The sequence below is a fragment of the Aplysia californica genome, unplaced genomic scaffold (genome assembly GCF_000002075.1).
Source record: "Aplysia californica isolate F4 #8 unplaced genomic scaffold, AplCal3.0 scaffold00564, whole genome shotgun sequence".
NCBI lineage: Eukaryota > Metazoa > Mollusca > Gastropoda > Aplysiida > Aplysiidae > Aplysia > Aplysia californica.
This window is the reverse complement of record NW_004797834.1, coordinates 332,802-334,096: the sequence shown is the minus strand read 5'-3', so window position 1 is coordinate 334,096 and position 1,295 is coordinate 332,802. Positions and strand designations below refer to the sequence as shown.

Sequence of the window (1,295 nt, the reverse complement as noted above, 5' to 3'; positions counted from 1 at the left end):
AGAGAGAGAGAGAGAGAGAGAGAGAGAGAGAGAGAGAGAGAGGACCCGAGTTTGATTCCCTTGAAGAGACCATTTCATCGAGGATCTCAATCTTTCTGTTGAGACGTTGTACCTCTAGCTCTCCCAGCTCGGGTTGGCCCTGACTGGCAGAGTCGAAGCCCACCTTTCAAATGATCTAAACCTTTTCAATGAGGGCGTAAAACTGCTCACATAAAGAAAAACGAAACTAGTAATTCCAATTTCTTGTCCATCTTTATTATCCGTGCATGTCTGTCTTCGTGCTTTGCCTCAAAGAACCGTCTTTGTGTAGACGGGCTTCTCTTTCTCTTAATTTCAAATGTCTGGAACAAACCACCCGGACTTTTTTGCTCCTGTCTATAAGTCTTACTTTTCCCCTGCACGCGAAATGACCATTATTGTATCGAAGTACTTCACTTTACTCACACAAACTTATCGTTTCAATGTTCTTGGGCATCGTTATGTTGATGTGTTTCTCTTTCCCCTAAATACTCATTCCAATGTGTATTGACATTAGTGAAAGTGCTTCTTTTACTCAAACAAACACACTTTCTCTCTTTCCTGTGTGCTTTTCTTTACTCAAGCAAACTCCTCTCTTTCCAGTGTGCTTCTCTTTCCTAAAACTTCTCATTCCTATGTGCATGGCCTCTATTGTATGTGCTTCTCTTCAGAAAATTCTTTCTCTCACTCCAATATGCATAATATTATTCATTATTGACTGTGCTTCTCTTAAACTCTAACAAACAATCTATTTCTCTTGTTCCAGTGTGCAAGACGAACGGCCCTCTGGGCATGATCACGGGATCTATTAGCGACTGGCAGATCAGCTCATCCTCGACGTACCCGAGCGAGTGGGACCGAGGATGTCACGAGAAGTACGCCAGGCTGTACCTACCCAACAAGCTGGGCTGGTGCGCCAAGTACAAGAGCTCTTCCGAGTGGCTCCAGGTCGACCTGGGCGTGGCTGCAAGGGTGAGTATCTGGTTCTGTTTGACGCCCTCCTGGGAATGGGACAGCTGGTGGTCTCCTTCACGGATTGTTTTTTGTTGTTTTTTTTGGAGGGGGTGGGGGGGTTGGGGTTTTTGTGCTACCTCCTAAATGACGCCAGCAAAGTTTTAATTTTTGTGTGGAGGAGAAGTTAACAGAAGGAGAGGGAGGAGGATGATGAGGAAGAACAGGAAGAAGAACAGGAGGAATAGGAGGTGGAGAAGGAGGAAGAGGAGAAGGACGACGAGGTCGGGGGAAGAAGAAGAAGAAGAAGAAGAAGAAGAAGAAGA

General features: G+C 45.3%; 1 protein-coding gene across 1 annotated transcript in view; it reads left to right on the top strand.

The window, feature by feature from the left end:
- Window positions 1–784: 784 nt before the first annotated feature.
- Window positions 785–1,295, top strand: part of LOC101863535 (lactadherin) — a gene marked incomplete at its 5' end in the record, with an annotated part of 79,636 nt that continues 79,125 nt past the window's right edge. Inside the window, 1 exon segment of the mRNA XM_013087249.1 lies at window positions 785–990. Coding sequence (XP_012942703.1) covers window positions 785–990 — 206 coding nt within the window.